Here is a 16,422-nt window from a genome sequence, read left to right on the forward strand (position 1 = left end):
AAGTGGAGAAGGTGGTTCTTTTCTAAAATTCGAGAAAATCCTCCACTACACCTTTAAGATACACTCACCTAAAGGATTATTAGGAACACCATACTAATACTGTGTTTGACCCCCTTTCGCCTTCAGAACTGTCTCAATTCTGAATGCATTCTTTAGACATGTTGGCCCATGTCGATAGGATAGCATCTTGCAGTTGATGGAGATTTGTGGGATGCACATCCAGGGCATGACGCTCCCGTTCCACCACATCCAAAAGATGCTCTATTGGGTTGAGATCTGGTGACTGTGGTGACCATTTTAGTACAGTGAACTCATTGTCAAGAAACCAATTTGAATTTGGTTCGAGCTTTGTGACATGGACTGCATGGTGCATTATCCTGCTGGAAGTAGCAATCAGAGGATGGGTACATGGTGGTCATAAAGGGATGGACATCGTCAGAAACAATGCTCAGGTAGAGCGTGGCATTTAAAAGAAGCCCAATTGGAACTAAGGGGCCTAAACTGTGCCAAGAAAACATCCCCCACACCATTACACCATTTCATTAATGAGAAATTGAACAGGTGTTCCTAATAATCCTTTAGGTGAGTGTATGTCCGTACAAACTGTGAAGGCAGCTCAAACATGCATTTTAGTCTGGGACTAGGATAAGCCTCGTTTGGGAAACCACCCCTAAAATGACTTTCTTCAGTGGAACACAAATTAATAATTGTATTCTTATATAGGGCACAAAATGGTACCAAAAATATCCATCCATCATTAAAGTAATACAAATGAGTCCAATGGGTTTATAAAAGTAAAGCAATACAGAAAAATAAAATATTTTGATAGCATTTTGAGCTTTTTAGCGTTCATATTCATGGCAACATACAGATCAGCACAATACATTATTGTTGAAAAGTCGATAACGGCAATTCTCATATGGATATTTCGGTCTCGTGAAGGAAAACGCATATATACACTTTACAGGACAACAGTTAAGTCTGGCTCGAAGTTAATTTCCGGTCTGTGCTTGTTTATCGATCTGGATGGCGACTAAACTGACCTCTGGAACAAATAATTTGTGTGAAATAAAAATGTTTCGGTTTTCAACAGACGAGGACAGACAGTAATACTGCACATTAATTTTACACATTAACGTTAGCTCAGTGTAATGATTGATACACTTTAGCTATGATTTGAACAAAGATAATTTACTGGTCATTTATTTAGCTTGTTAATAATCTACTCTAGAGGAACTCTGTTGTTATTGCGGAAGTCCACAAAAGCTGTTTGTTTATGTTGTTACCACTTAAACCGTTTAAAATAACTAGTCAAGAGAAACGCAAACCAGTGAGATCCTTTAACTGCAGAAAGGAAGTCATAGAGGGTGGTATGAGGGTGAATAAATAATAAAATAATTTTCATACTTGAATGAACTTTTGCTTTAGCACGTTATGTTGCCATTATTATGTTTGTTACGCAGTGCTGTACTAAAACTGAATCATTTTAGTATTGAATTGTTTGATGATATGTCTTACTGTAGAGTTTGCCTTGACAAAATAAGTTTTTCCAAAAACACACTATTTAGTAAACCTCAAATTTTTCTTCATGTTTTTACAGAACCAGATCAACTGTAAATTAGTAAGTAGACATGAACAGGAGTGCGCCGCCCTGCAGGAGAGACTGCAGAATTCTCTTTCTCACAGCAAAACACTACAAAGCCAAGTCAATGAAATGAAGAGAAAGCAGGCCGAGTCTGACTGCAAGGTACAGTACATTCATTCACGGTCAGCAAAGTCATATTTCATAAGATAAGAGCAAAAAAACTACTTTAACTGTTATCACAAAATATGCAAGCTTAAATATGTAAGCTTGTTATGATTCCCTGTTGTTATTATTAATAATAACACTCTAAAATGTTACAAATGTTTGTGTTAGAATCAATCAGCGCCTCTATTTTTTGCGCAGACTTAGAATCTTTGGGGTCTGTAAAAATATTATGCTAATTTTCTATAGAGCAACTATTGAGTCCATCCTTCGGTATGGTATCACCAGCTGGTTTAGAAATGTGACAGTTAAATCAAAAACTCAGATTTTTAATCTGGCCAAGACGGCAGGAAAGATCATGGGTACACCAGCCCCCCTAAATCTGTGGGACCTTTTTGATCAGACAATAATCAGGCAGGCTAAGATCATTATATCAGATAACTCTCATGTGTTGTTTTCAGAGTTTGAGCTTTTGAACTCAGGAAAGAGGTACAGGGTCCCTCTGTGTACATATAATAGGTATAAGCGCTCATTTGTTCCTCTTTCAATTAATTCAATAAATAAGCAGTAATGTAGGTGAGACCAGAATTTTTTTTTTAACGGTAGATTGCAATTTTGCACAGCTGCTCGAGTAGTCTTAAAGGAACATGCCCACATTTTGGGAATTTAGCTTATTCACATTATTCCCCAGAGTTAGATAAGTCCACATAGCTTTCTCATCTCCCTGCGTGGTGTAACTCTGTCTGACGCAGCCTCCGCAAGCTTAGCTTAGCACAAAGACTGGAAGTGAATGGCTCCAGCTAGCATACTGCTCCCAATAAGTGACAAAATAACATGGGCATTTTCCTATTTGTGTGTTGTGATTTGTATTTGTATGCTCGCAGCACCTGGTGAGGAGCAGAGAGTTTGGTCAGAGTTGTGCAAATCACTCCACCCATGTAGCAGTGCTTCGCCTTCTGAGAATATAGTTCCGAGTATGTTTACTGTTAAAAGATGGCTGTGTCTCATATGACCTTGATATTTGCACTATACAAATCACAAAACATAAATAGGAAAATGTTTTCGTTATTCTGTCACTTATTGGGAGCAGTATGCTAGCTGGAGCCATTCACTTCCAGTCTTTGTGCTAAGCTAAGCTTGCGGAGGCTGCGTCAGACAGAGTTACAGCACGCACGGAGATGAGAAAGGTATGTATGGACTTATCTAACTCTGGGGGATACTGTGAATAAGCTAAATTCCCAAAATGTGGGCGTGTTCCTTTAATGTTTTATGTACTTCTTGTTTTTTATCTGTTTTACCTCTGTATCTGTGTTGTGTCTCTGTTTTTAATTTGTCCTGTAGCAATTCCGTCATATCCAAAACAAATTTCTCCCTGGTGAGACTAATGCTGCATTTACACCGACCGCGGTAAGGGCGTGAAGCGCGAGTGATTTCAATGTTAAGTCAATGTGAAGACGCGTTGACGCGCGTCAGGAGGTCCCGCGGCGCGGAAGAGGCGTTCGGCGCGGAAAACGCGTTTCCGCCTCTTTCGCGCGTGAAGCTCGGGCGAAAGGCGCGAATTGAGCGTTGTGCGCGGTAAGCGCGAATGGTGCTTTTTGTGCATCTTGCGGTTCACGCGAATTTGCGGCTGACGCCCGAGTTGAAAAATTTGAACTTTGGCGGAATTTCGCGCCGCGTTAACCAATCAGGAGCCTGCTTGCTGCTGTGGTGGCAGCCCCGCCCGGAGTCACTCACTCAAGCAGTCACTCGAAGCTATATGACACAAGTTGTTATTTCTATAGTGGAGACAGGAATAAAAAGGACCTCGCTTGGAAGAGTGTCAGTAAGGACTTTGGGCAACTTGGTAAGTTGTAATACACGCTTCACTTTTGAGTCACGTGACGTTTATCTACCCGCGCCGTTTATTTTTCCCCATAGTAAGGTTACCCAATACAAAACTGGTAACTCTCTTGATAAATGCACAAGTAACATCAGTCATCTGGCAAACAGACACTCGCACAGCAGTTGCCCCTCCCACAAGAAGCGGATTTTGCTTCGGACGCGCGTCAAATGCTTGCTTTTTCCGCACGTCTACTCCGCTCTACACGCGCGAATGCATCCAAATTGTTCAAGCGGCAAACCACGCGCGGTAGACGCGATTTTGACGCCCAAACCGCGTTTGGTGTAAACTCAGCATAATAAAGATACTTTGACTTCGACTTAAAAAATGCTTACCTTTTTGACCAAACATTGGTTTGAAAAAAAACCAACATTTTTTAGAGCATTTTATTGGTGGTGGAAGTTTTAGTATATTTATTAGTAATAAATTGTGAAAAATTATAAATAGATTTTATTAATGTTATATTTTCCATTGTGTTGCATATAAAAAATTAACCATTCATACATTTTTTATATATTTTTAGTGGGCGGTATGACGGTATATTCCATTACATGAAATAAAATGGCAGACGTAACAGATGTTTCTGTTCCATGCATACAGCGGAATATAAATAAGTGGGCATGTTTAACTTGCCACTCCCGTATATTAGACTGAGTGTGATGGAGAAACATGTAAAATAATCCACTCATAACAAATGAATGAGTAATTTCATAATAAGCGCCAGTGAATCCACCTTGTGGCTCTCTCGCTCTGTGTTAATGCAGCAGGTTTTTCGCGTGAGGTCTCTCGAGGCGCATGCAAGAGGCCGCGTCATCAAATAAAGCAAGCACTTCTCGCACATGGTCATCACCTTGGTCATATTCATAATATTCATATCTAGAGATCTGTCTCTCATATACTATTTGCATAAATACAAAATACAATGCATACTATAGCTTCAATAGTCTATAAAATTAATAACTGATTAAAAACAGGATTCTATCTATAAAGACTTAATCTGTTGTTGTCTTCTGGGCATTTTCACTTTAGCTGGAGAGCTATAGTGAGTTGAAAACTTCTGCAAATGTATACTTTCCTATATAAACTAAAAAACATATACCGTCAAATATACTGTTGCCGTAAAATAAAATGACTCAATTGGTGAAATGGATTTTTGGTCATATCGCCAACCCCTATTTCAGTGTAATGCTTAGGTTTTACCATGCATGTGTTTGTATTGTGTTTTCTCTATACTGTTTTACTTTTAGAGCAAGGAAGAAGTGATGGCCGTACGTCTAAGAGAAGCTGACAGTATGGCAGCAGTGGCTGAACTCCGGCAGAAGATAGCCGAGCTTGAAATACAGGTGAGAAGAGTATTTGTTTGTTTATACTTTAAAGGGTTGTGTGTACATTTGTCATCTGTGTGTGTGTGTATGTGTGTGGCTATATGTCTTGCCTGCAGAAAGAGGAAGGACTGATCCAAGGCCAGCTGAACCACTCAGACTCTACGCAGTATATAACGCAACTCAGACAGCAGATTGCTGAACTCAAGAACGAGGTGAGGTTTTATTTTTGTCAGAAACTAAACATGTTTCTCAGTAATTTATTATAAATGTACATTAATGTATACAGATTAAGCGTTTTAACAGGTGAATACCCCAAACTTTGACTGTAGTTTGCATCACTGGTAAACAAAAACAAAATGATTTCAAATGTTAAATGGCAAAAAGTGATTCTGAACGGTATATTAAATGCTTTGCACACCATACTAAGCACGTGCAGCTGGTATCTGCAACAATCTTTGCATTTGCATGTTAATCTGTTATCAGACCAAAAGCATATCATTTGCAGCCCACGTTATTTTTGGTAAATTTTTACACAGTTATTCCATAAAATGGCAAGTGCACAGTACCTCCACTTCTGTTAATACCTTTACCCATGATAATTTCGTAAGCAGTCATCCGCCTGTTTGTAGTACACGTAGCAGCTCTGAGAGTGGTTACCGAGCTGATCTATTTTACTGTGGTTGCAGTGCTTTTATTAACATTTGGGACCCTCCCTAACCACAATATATACCACACCAAAATCTTTTTCCCCATTTCCCCTTCCCCCTCATATGCCCTTACACACACAGACGGCTTTGATGTTTGGATGCTGTGGCGCTTACCCACGCACCCAGTCACAACTCGGTCTCACGCACTTCATCTGATGATCTTGCTCATTTGTAGAGAAGCCTTTCGTGACAGGGGGGTGTGAGAGTGTGTTGACATTTTCGTTCTCTTGTATGTATTTCTCTCCCTTCACCTCTCTGTTCATGCATCACTTTCTCGTTTTCGTCCCTCTTTTCGTTTTGATTTTGTCCTCACGTTTCCTCTTGCACGATATCTTGGCTTGTGTCAGTGTTTACATACAAATGTGAAGGGTATTTGCTCCAGTTTCATGGTTACTGTAATCACTGAGCTGAGCTGTATTGTGGGTGCTTTCAAAGGGGCGATTTTACATCAGCGTTTTACGTGCTCTTAAATTCAGCTGCGGAATCAGGTCACCTCGTGATCTGTACTGCTGTCCCTGTAGAGCTTTATTTATTATCAAAACGAAAACTTTGAAATACAATTCAATCCCTATTGAACTATATAAAAAAATTATATAATAATATAAAAAGATGCATTCCTAAAAAGCAAACTTAAGTGTATGCTGGTTCAGTAAGTAACATAAGCACGATAACACTATGTCTCTCTTTTCGTGTTTTAAAGGTCAGATGTATATGTACTGACTATGTACGCTGGCCTTTCAGCTGACCACCAGAAATAATAATCCAGAATTTGGGATATGATTACATACATGAGAAAACACTAATGAGTACATCAACTTCCTGCTTGCATATGCAGTTTTTGCGGATTGCTCCGTCGCTAAAAGAGGAAGTAAGCGCTGCATCGCTAGCATCAACAAATAGATTTACAAATATAATGACAGTTTTCAAAGTTTCGCTCCTTGTTTATTATTAATTTTATGGAAAATTGAATAACTCTGCCCCAAACTGATGCCATTGGTTGTTATTCCAATGGCATCAGTTCTTATCGGTATACTAAAAAAACAAACAAATATTTTTGTATATTTTCAGAATATTTTATTTTATTTGCAGCACACTGTTTGTATTTTTGGGAAAATCAGCCTGCTTATTATTACACTGTATAAGGCTTACCTTTAGTTGTTTCTAACTGCAAGATCTTAATTTTGATTAAATAGTCTGTTAAAATATCGTTTTTGCTACACCCCTGCCATAAACGTGTATTTTTAAAAAATCTCGGTGATGTCCTAATTCGGAAGTGCTGTGCACTGACTTTTGCTCTGTGGTTTTGGCTGAAACGAGATCAACCAGACAGAGGAAGTGAGAGGTGGGGCTTGTGTAGATTGTTGTCTCAGGAAGCTTTTCCATTGGTTAACCACAGCCCCTCCTACTCCCACACTTACAAATTGCTAAAGCAATTATTGGGAAACCCATGACGTTTCAGATCTGAGATTTTAGCATAATACCTGTTTTAGAAGCTCTCACGAATGTTATAGCACGCAGACGCACTTACTTGTGCTCACTGACTCAGAAGGGAAGATCTGAAATGAGAGCAAAAATTTGTGGTCCATTTCTGTCACGCAAAAAAATCCACTCTGTAAACCATTCACGTACCTCTCTACCTACAAAACATGTTCATCAATGCAACTACAGTATAGACAACAAGCATATATAGATCTACAGTAAGTGCACAGGTAGGCAAACATAAAAAAGCAGGGCAATTCCATGCAAATGTCAACCTTGTTATGAAAGTTTTTAACTCAAATCTCAGATGTTAATATTTGGTGGTTTAATTACCCATGCAAAGTCTTGGATAAAGTTTTTAAACCATTTTTTTTCATAGTTTGAACTTAGTTTTAAAGTGTACATTTCAGAATTGTCATGTCCATAATGGAGAAATGTCACATTGTTTTTTCCTCATGAATGTGCATACAAAAATAAAAATAAAATACATTTTAAATGTTCTTTGAATAGCAATCATTAGTTGCGTGTTACTGATTTTGATTTGTGCCTTTTAACTCACCGAATTCCGACAAGCATGTTGTCTCCCAAAACCTTTGTCCATTTTTGTCACATCCATAAAGCATGCATGTTTTCCTCATTTCAAATAACTTGTAAATAGACTTATATTTGTCAGAACTCTAACATCAGGGGTTTAAGAAAAAATAAATGGATTGATGGATGGATGGATGGATAGATAGACAGACAGACGGACAGACAGACTGTTGGATGGATAGATAGAAAGACAAACATAGATAGATAGATAGACAGACAGAGAGGTAGATAAAGATAGATAGATGGATATAGATAAAGATAGATAGATGGATATAAATGGATGGATAGACGCAGACAGAGAGGTAGATAGATATAGATAAAGATAGATAGATGGATGGATGGACACAGATAGACAGACAGACAGACAGAGAGGTAGATAGATATGGATAAAGCTAGATAGATAGATTGAGATAGATAGATAGATGGATGGATGGACATAGACAGACAGACAGATAAATATTGATATATAGATGAAGATTGATGGACAGACGGACGGACAGACAGATAGATAGATGGATATAGACAGATAGATGGACATTCAGACAGAGAGGTAGATAAATGTATAGATAAAGATAGGTAGATGGATATAGATAAAGATAGATAGATGGATAGAGATGGAGGGAAAGACACATACAGATAGATAGACAGACTGACAGAAGAAAGATAGATAGATGGATGGATGGATGGATAGACACAGACAGACAGATATAGACAGACGGACGGACAGACAGATAGATAGATAGATAGATAGATAGATAGATAGATAGATAGATAGATAGATAGATAGATAGATATAGACAGACAGATAGATAGATATAGACAGATAGTTAAATGAATGGATGGATGGATAGACAGACAGATAAATGGATAAATATTGATATTTAGATGAAGATGGCTGGATGGATGGATGGATGGATGGATGGACGGACGGACAGACAGATAGATAGATGGATATAGACAGAGATGGATATAGACAGAGATAGATAGGTAGATAGATATAGACAGACAGACAGATAGATGGATTGATGGATAGACATAGACAGACAGACAGATAAATATTGATATATAGATGAAGATTGATGGACAGACGGACGGACAGACAGATAGACAGATAGATGGATATAGACAGACAGACGGACAGACGGATGGATAGATGGGTAGATAGATGGATAGATAGATAGATATAGACAGACAGATAGATGAATGGATGGATGGATAGACATAGACAGACAGACAGACAGATAAATAGATAAATATTGATATATAGATGAAGATGGACGGACGGACGGACGCACGGATAGATAGATAGATAGATAGATAGATAGATAGATAGATAGATAGATAGATAGATAGATAGATAGATAGATAGATAGATAGATAGATAGATATAGACAGACAGATAGATAGATGGAAGGATTGATGGATAGAAATAGACAGACAGACAGATAAATAGATAAATATTGATATATAGATGAAGATTGATGGACAGATGGATAATGACAGATAGATAGACATACAGACAGAGAGGTAGATATATATAGATAAAGATAAGTAGATGGATATAGATAAATATAGATAGATGGATAGAGATGGAGGGATAGACACATACAGAAAGACAGATAGATAGACAGACAGACAGAAAGGTAGATAGATAAAGATAAATAGATTGATATAGATAGATAGATGGATGGATGGATGGATAGACACCGACAGACAGATATAGACGGACGGACGGACAGACAGACAGATAGATATAGACAGATAGATGAATGGATGGATGGATAGACATAGACAGACAGACAGATAAATAGATAAATATTGATATTTAGAAGATGATGGATGAATGGACGGACGGACAGACAGATAGATAGATGGATAAAGAAAGTTAGATAGACAGATAGATAAAGATAGACAGACAGGTAGATAAAGATATATAGATTGATATAGATAGATGGATGGATCCTTTCTTCATTTGTTGGGTATTATTTATTTTGATTTGTGCCTTTTAAATGAAAACAACCCAGTTTTTCATTATTTTTAATTTTCATACATACCATATCTTTTTTCATTGCATGCACCTAAACTAGCATTCAGCCTAACCCCATTCATTCCTTATGTTGTATGGCGGAAGACATTCTATGTTTGCAGGAATGCCATTTATAAGTTGTAAAAATTCTTCTTTTGAACATTTTAGATCAGGCAGCTACGTGGACAGCCGTCCAAGTTCCAGAATACCAGTGGTGGCGTTTATCAGGACCTGTGTTTGGCCAGCCCGGCGTCTGCGGAAGGCGATTATCCCAGCTCAGACGAGGACCCACTTCACAGTCACCTGCCTGTGAGTGCCCTGTACACACACCACACGTCATCTCACCTGGACAGCCAAGGCAGCACGGACAGCGATGGTGAGGAGCGGATCTCCCACCAAAATCCCTGCCCAGACCCTCTGCCCAACCAGCAGCAGCTTTACCCGGGCATGGTGTGTGCTGAAGGACTGGAAAATTGAGATTCATTAAAATGGTGGCCGGAAGAAGGATGTAAACGTACAGAAACAGACAAGAACAGGCCGCACAGTGCACGCATGCATAGCGTGCGAGAGAGAAAGAGAGAGAGATACATTTACACGAACGCTGTCAGAGGTACGGCAGGAAACTGATGCATAGCGCCACACTCATAGTACCCTCTCATCTTTCTCTCTCTCTCTTACCTTTGGTTTTCCTTTATCAGTATCATATATATTCAGTAATGCACGTGTAACAGGGTCTGAAATTAACTGATTCATGTGTGCCAACCATGTAGGTCGGAGGAAAATTTACTATTTATTACTTAGCAAGAATTTTTTTTAAATAAAGGCCTATTTATTATTTAGTTGCAATGGGATTTTAATTTTTTTTAATGGCTACTCTAAGCCACATTTGTGAAGTATTGTAGGCAACCTACAGTAGATAAACTTCTGATGGTACGTTTTTGGACTGATGTAAATCTACTTTTATGTAGTAAACAATTTCTATGTCTTTACTAGTCTGACTGACCCTCGCTAATGCAAGTAACACGTGCAATTCAAATTATCTCTGGATTTATGAAAAACATTTTTCATGTCGGGCTTTTGTTAATTTTGGACCCTGTTCATTTACATTGCAAACACAGAGGTTAAACTCTGTTTACTTCTCACAGTGCCAATTAGTTTTTTTTACTTTGTTTTATTCTTTACAAAGAACATATCTAAAAACATTGTGGCCTTGAAACTACCTCTAATTTATCCACACACTCACTTAAATCCTGTGAGAAGATGAGTAACTTCGGGAAGCAGGAGAAAGCAGGATGCACAGTTTCTGGTACCCCTAGTGTGTCATTGCAACATCCTATCTCTGGATCTGGATTTTAAGACATCGCTCTCTTTATCTGTTGTGTCTTCAGAGGCAAACAACAGATATGGTGACATTCTCAGCCTGGATGGACGTTCTCCGTTTTGTTTTTTGTCTTGTTCTCATGTGCACTTTTAAGTTTATTTTTAAACGCAACAAACACTGCAATCACTTTAATGAGAGGTGATGGCTGAAGGAAAGAAAATGGAAGAGATAAAGGAACGATATGAACAAACTCTTATTATATTACGTAATAGAGATGTTAATAGTTACATACATAGATGAATATTACAATAGCTCATTCATGTATCTGTGTGTGTGTTTTATACAAAACCAAGATGATCAACATTTTGAATGACAGAAAACTTGTCTCAACATTGCCAAATGTTATTTTTAGTTATTTATGTTTGTTTCGTATGAAAACTTCGAATGAATGAACTTCGGAGGCCAAAATATTTATTTCATTTTTTTTTCTTGTGCCAATTCTGACAAAACAGCACAAAGCTGACGCTACAGGGTCTCCAGAGAAGATTAGTTTTAAGAAGGGTAAAGAAAAGGAAACGACTGCTGCTATGACATATCTAGTTAGTTAGTTATTATAATTTTTTCAAAAGGTTCACATGGATAACCTTTCCCCTATGTTGAGTATCTATATGCTCGAAACATTTATTAAATACTGTGAATTATTATAAACATGACCCTTAACAGTAATGAGCTGCTTGTATGCATACAGGATCTCTGCGATATGAATTTTTATTGCACGGGTCAGTTATGCCTAAATGTATTAGGAAAGATACTGTATTTATCCTGATTGTTAACTGTTGACATGCGATTTGGGGTAAGAGCTGATCCTGTACAAAAAAAAATGCTGGGTTATTTTCAACTCGGCGTTGGGTCAAAAGGGGACAAACCCAGCCGTTTTTTGGGCTGTACAGCAGAACTTTCTTAAAGGGATAGTTCACCCAAAAATGAAAATTCTGTCATCATTTACTCACTCCTGTATAATTGTATATTTCCCAAGTATAAATGTCTTTGTTCTGATGAAAGCAAAGGAAGACATTTTGAGAAAGGTCTGTAACAAACGCCCCATTCACTCCCATACTATTTTTTTATCCTAATATGAAAGTGAATGGGGCTCATGATCATTTGGTTACAAACATTTCTCCAAATATCTTCCTACGTCTTTATTAGAACAAAGAAATTTAGACAGGTTTGTAACAACATGAGAGTAAGAAAATTTTCATTTTTTTAGAACATTATAACAAAATGGCTGCCTGAAAGTTACATTTTTAACATTTCTGAATTCTGTCTTGTTTTTTGGTATCATTATTTCTATTTAAAGAACAAAAGCTTTGGCTTGCTGGTGTATTTGACTGAACAACAGCAGGTTTACATACATATAACTACTAAACAGAGTTAAATAATAGTTACATACACAAAGTAATAGAGTTTGTATACAAATGTTTCATAATTGCTAGTTTATTCTTCTTGATCACGTCTGGACGTTTTATTGTAAGATTACAGGACCGTACCAGTACTGTCTTTAAAACCATGTTTGCCCGACTACACATGCGTGCGTCGTTGTCATTGCTTTTTCCCACCACTGCCTCATGTTGCAAAAGCTCATCGATCATTGAAGTTATGCGTTTACATGATTTCAAAACATTGCTGACTCTTTCCTCAGAAAAGAGTTGTCGTCTTGATTCCCACTGGTTATTAATAAGAACCAGTTAGAAGCTGTTCACAGTCACAGCTCAGACACTTTTAAATGTTCAGAGTTTTAAAGATAAACATTTACGTGCTGATTATCAGATAAAAAGCCCTTTTATCATGTTTATTGGACATATCTGCGTTCGAGTGGTTGTAAATGCTAGAAGTAGTCGGGGGTTACTGTGTTTTTTTACCGCAGTGCAGTCTTGACTCAGTACTGCAGTACCCATTTCACTGATTCTGATCATATCACATCTCTAAAAAAGTTTTTAACAGCTTGAGAAAACTTAACTGGAAAATAAACGTGCCCAGTAATTGGTTTATTTATACATTTCAGGATCATTTCGGTTCAAACGAAAGCATTTGTAGTTTCAGTAGGGCTGTACACTGATTTAGGACGTGTTTCTGTTGCCCGGTCTGTAACTTTTTTTTTTTAATCCACAAAACTATTTCTCAGAGCTATGTGAAATACTTCACAACACGAATTGGTAAAGGAAGTTGTTTTGCGTCTTTGATTTTCGAGAAGGGCAACTTCTGTGGGTCTCAATTGTCAAAGGTTTTTGTCTGCAGTGGTTAAAGAAGCACAGTTTTGATCTTTGTTCCACTTCGATGAATCTGGAGGCAAGACACATTGTTCTTCAAATGCTCAAAACAAACACTAGTTTAGTAAAATATTGAAAATTGTTCAAGCCTTGCACTTAAAAATGATAACCTTTTAGGCCAAGCTGTTGTTTTACCAACATTGTAGTTCAGAGCTGTTGGATTTCGAATTGTCAAAGGAAACTGTGCTCATAACTTGATTACTTCACATGCAACGGTTTTGTGGTGTGAGTTTTATCTTCTAAAGAATATTTACTTAATAGGAACTCAGAAAAGCCTGTTTTGAAATTAACTTTGAATGTGAGTTTGGCAATTTTTCTTTTTAGCTGATTTTTTTTTACTTTATGAAGTTGTTTGACTAAGAACAAAATGTAATTTTTAGGGGTGTCTGATATGGTCAAACACATTTCGGTCTCATAGTGAGGTCCAATTTGAGCACTATTAATAAATACTGAATATTTATAACCAGTGAAGGACTAAGTAAAAATAATGCTATTATAGTTACAGTAATGCAAATTACAGAACCTAGTGTTATTACAAGTCTATCGCGTTTTCCAGCCCATTCATTATTAACATCTCAGAAATGCTGTCAGTGTTGGAGTTAAACTGAATACTTTTTATATACTGTCATGAGTCTTACGTGCACACTTTGTTTTATTTTTCCATTTTATTTTTTTATAAAACCCTACTGGGTTTGCTGGTAGATGTGAATCTACCCTGGTGCCATTAGAAATGTGTTCACAAAAACGTCAATACAGAAAATACCTATCAGAGTTTGTGTTTGTGTCTGTGAATCTGACATTTTCCTACGGATCAAAGTCACTTTGATCAAAATAGCATAATATCATACTGTATCAGAATATGTTTCAATGTTAAAAATTGTAGTGTACTTAACCATTACAGCCAGATTTTTCCCTTTGTTTTTCACATGTGTGAGGATTGATGCATTAAATTGGGGAACGTTTTTGTTTTACACGCATGTGCACACTACAGTATGGACTTTGTGTATGCATTGTGTGTGTATACAAAAAAGTTTAAATGTAAAATGACAGTGGGCTATATTTAACAACATGTTAAAGACCGGAAGTCAACACGCCAAACCTAACAACAGAGGTCAAGATACTCATCACATTACGCTTGCGAGTGTGGCCATTTTAAAATGAATAGCCAGCAAGAGCGTAAGTAAATGCAGGAGCCCCATGTAGAGCCCAACAGCTGCCTTACCTCCTTTAACCAGTACTAAACAAATGTCCCACATGCCCTTTACACCACATGTACTCTGTCCTACAATCTTACCGATGTGTTATTAAGAACGACAGTACTAAAGATTATATAAACGGCAATGTTATCAAACGATGATCCTGTGTTCTGTATTTGATGATAAAATGTATTTAAAAAAGAAGAATAAACATTTATGCTCTTCACTTGGTTCAAATATTGTTGTATCTGTATGAATTTTGTTACCTACTGACATGTAAATGACAGATTTGCTTTACATTTTACAATCTACTGGTTTAAGAAGAAGTGAAAGGATTGTGCACACATTTCATCACCTCTCGATATATACCTGTATACTAGCCAATTGCAGTTGTAAGCAACAGCTCTTAGTCAAATCCATAGGAGCATCTTCTTGTTTGTCCTCCATTGCCGCTAGGTTCTCAGGAAATTGAGCGCTAATGACATTTCGTTGGCCTTTGTGAACAATGTCAGTTATCGATGGTTTCAGGGCAAGAATGAATGAGCAAAGTTTGTTTTACACCTCACACAACCACACACTCCACAGTTCACCAGCCTTTCAACAGTATCATCACTTTTCCCTTGCTTTTTCTTCATCTGTCTGGGGGCCTGAGACTTTTCGCCTTGGTGGGTCAACGGCAAATCTGACTGATGTGTTATACTGTAGTCACACACTGAAAACACTTACACATTTAAAACTCAACAGCGTTCTAGATTTGCTTTCAATGACTCATCCATTTTTGCAACAAGATCACCACATAACATTACCACGGTGTCTTTATTTTCAATCATGTAAAATGCAACTTTTTGACGCACGTTCTCAGTCAAATGTATAGGCTATCCCTCCAAAAAATGCTGGTTGCTTTGACCCATAAAATCTGGACAACAGGGGTTCAAACAACCCAGGATATTGTAAGAGTGTACACTGTGTACACGGCACAAACTTCAGCTTTATTCCCACTTAGCTTTGTTTCTTATGTCTTTTTAAAGTTGTTTTGGGCGTCTGCAAAATAAGTAAATGCACGGTATATAGTTAAGTTAAAAAAAACAGTGCTTGATAAATCTACGCCGCTTTATATTGCTGGTAATTTTCCTGTACACTGAGCTGCAGTTACGGTTAGTATCAGTCTGGGTTTTTAACAGCTCGAGGCAGAGTGCGCGGCGGAAACTGACGCGTCTGCGGTCGGCCGGTGCTGCGAGTGCGCAAACTTTCAGTTTTGCTGCGCTTTAAGGAACGCGCACCTGCTTTCAGTGATTTATTACTGCTGGTGACAGAGAGACGCGCAGCAGTGCAGTTAAACCTCACCTGATTGCGATAAACACATGCAAACAAACGTGAGAAGAATAGCGCGTGTGTGCATTATAGGCGACTCGTATTATTTGCAGGCTCGTGAGGTAAGTGCTGATAATTAAAGTAGCATTAATACAACAAAAAACAGTTTGTGAAATTGCATATCTAAGGGATCCACGAGATAAATCAAGAACTAAAATAACTTTTTGTAAACCAAAGCACTTAAGATTTACTAGCACTTTTACTGAGTATTTATGTAGTAGGTTAACTATTTACTGACAGGTTTACACACTTAACAATTCAACACAGTAGCTCATTACAAGGCAAACAGTTGTCCTGTATGTAAATTAATAATTTTTTTCTTACTACGAAACCAACACACGTTAAGTTAAAAATGCATTTATACGTATTTAGTATATTTATACAAATTCTGTGTTTATTCAAAGTTAACATAACATTTATTCACGTCCGTGTAAAATGTTTGTTTTTAAATGA

The 16,422-nt window shown here is 37.5% G+C and overlaps 2 protein-coding genes across 3 annotated transcripts in view; both read left to right on the forward strand.

The window, feature by feature from the left end:
- The window catches only part of LOC135785885 (adipose-secreted signaling protein-like), a 260,005-nt gene that overhangs the window by 191,198 nt on the left and 52,385 nt on the right, over positions 1-16,422 (forward strand). The gene's annotated exons all lie outside the window — the stretch shown is intronic.
- The window catches only part of LOC135785875 (EVI5-like protein), a 58,019-nt gene that overhangs the window by 38,557 nt on the left and 3,040 nt on the right, over positions 1-16,422 (forward strand). The window contains exons 18-21 of one of the 2 annotated variants that reach the window (XM_065295500.2): positions 1,601-1,747; positions 4,874-4,969; positions 5,068-5,163; positions 9,923-10,130. In XM_065295500.2, coding sequence (XP_065151572.1) covers positions 1,601-1,747; positions 4,874-4,969; positions 5,068-5,163; positions 9,923-10,130 — 547 coding nt within the window. Of the gene's footprint in view, positions 1-1,600; positions 1,748-4,873; positions 4,970-5,067; positions 5,164-9,922; positions 14,825-16,422 lie in introns of those variants that run through there. The other variant, XM_065295499.2, reaches the window with a different exon arrangement.

The sequence above is a fragment of the Paramisgurnus dabryanus genome, chromosome 4 (assembly GCF_030506205.2).
Source record: "Paramisgurnus dabryanus chromosome 4, PD_genome_1.1, whole genome shotgun sequence".
In the NCBI taxonomy this organism is placed as follows: Eukaryota; Metazoa; Chordata; class Actinopteri; order Cypriniformes; family Cobitidae; genus Paramisgurnus; species Paramisgurnus dabryanus.